The 1504-nt window shown below is 53.1% G+C and overlaps 1 protein-coding gene across 1 annotated transcript; it reads right to left on the reverse strand.

Moving 5' to 3' along the window:
• Positions 1-432: 432 nt before the first annotated feature.
• On the reverse strand, positions 433-883 carry CGCA056_v015204 (uncharacterized protein; the record flags this gene model as incomplete). The annotated part of the gene is made up of 3 exons (XM_037330444.1): positions 433-579; positions 633-771; positions 831-883. The coding sequence occupies 3 exons, from the start codon at positions 881-883 to the stop codon at positions 433-435; spliced, it is 339 nt and encodes a 112-aa protein (XP_037171166.1).
• Between the last annotated feature and the right edge of the window lie 621 nt (positions 884-1504).

Below are 1504 nucleotides of genomic sequence, written 5' to 3' on the forward strand. Positions count from 1 at the left end.
CTTGTCCTTCCACACTGACCGAAGAGTCGGCGTGAGTATATATTGGTCCAAGGACCCTGAAAATTAACGGTGCCCATAGAAACCACATCTTCGTCGTCAATTACGTGCTCCTATTCTCCCAAATAGTATAAAGACAGGACCGTAACCCGTACTCTCCCGTCACCTGCTGGATAACGCCAGTAGATGAGGATGCGGAGTAGTAGCAAACTGGTTGTGATCGATATTCCCCTTTAAGCGAGTCACGTAAGTCGATCGCCGTATGTTTGGAATAGGTCAATGGATTAGCGTCCTTCAGCAGTTACATAGTACAACTACAGGCTCCCGCGTCAAGTAGACCCTAAAACGCTAAGAGGAGAGAGGGAAAAGAAAAATAAAAAAGAAGAAAGTGCTATTAGTCTGATAGATGCCGTCGCCTGCCCCCCGAGTAGTCGCTCAGCAACGCCCACGAACTTCATTAGGGGGCGCTTTGCAATACAGCCCTTTCCCGTCGGCGCACTTGAAGCCGGTATCAGCAGCCTCACGGCAGGCAGCCTCCCACTCTTTCCCTGCGATCTGGTCGCTGCCGGTAGACTTCACGCACTATTTGAGTCGTTAGGGCTGTTATCCGATCAGGTCGCCAGAGATAATCATACCTGTCCAGAGGAGGCGTCGAAGTCGCCCTTTCCCCACCGGTGCTGCTTTGAGGCGTACAGCTCGCATGCCTTCGCGGTGATACGCAGGTTGGGATAGCCGCTGTTGTGACACGCGCAGCTATCGTGAAGGTTGGCAGAACTTTGGGGACGTTAGGCGAGACAGCCCGGGTGGAATAGCTAGGAATGCCTGGGACTTACGCGACAGAAAGGAGGGCTAGGCCGGCGGCGGCCTGCAAGAAACACAGCTGCATCGTCACACAGAAAGGTTCGATGCTCCGCTACTACCGTCGCACCGTGGGAAACAACAAGTGGAACCTGGCCGTTTGTGTAGGACGATAAAAACGCTATGCCCGGCTGATAGGCTGCATAAAGCAGCAGTGAAGAAGTGGAGAGGCACTTTAACAATAAGTTTGAGTACGATTAGGGCAAGCGGAAGCCTCGATCATGATGGCACGAGGCGGCCCGTCTGGTTTTATATTCACAGCCCGGTGGTAGGGGATAGCCCTCCTGGTAGCTAGCTCAGCGGCGTGTTAAATCACCAAGCGGCATGCATCCAGCTCCATGTGGCTCATGGTGTTTGCCCACCGCGCCCACTAGACGTACCAGTTATGGGCTGCTAGGAGCACGTCCGCTTCTTTACCTGGTAGCTGGAGTTGCCGCCGGACAGAGCGAAGCTCATTTCCGTCTTCTGATGTCCGTCTTTCGTCTCGCGGACTCCGCCCTCCCGGCCGTCATTAGATGCAGATGGCTGTTGTGGAGCCACGTGGAACAATAGACAGCCCTCTTTTTTCTTTTTTTTTTCTTTCTTTCTTCACATGCGAAGCGCATATACCCATCTGATTGCAAACCTATCTATCATCGTCTTGCCCATC

The sequence above is a fragment of the Colletotrichum aenigma genome (genome assembly GCF_013390185.1).
Source record: "Colletotrichum aenigma strain Cg56 chromosome Unknown KSG_Cg56_contig75, whole genome shotgun sequence".
Taxonomy (NCBI): Eukaryota; Fungi; Ascomycota; class Sordariomycetes; order Glomerellales; family Glomerellaceae; genus Colletotrichum; species Colletotrichum aenigma.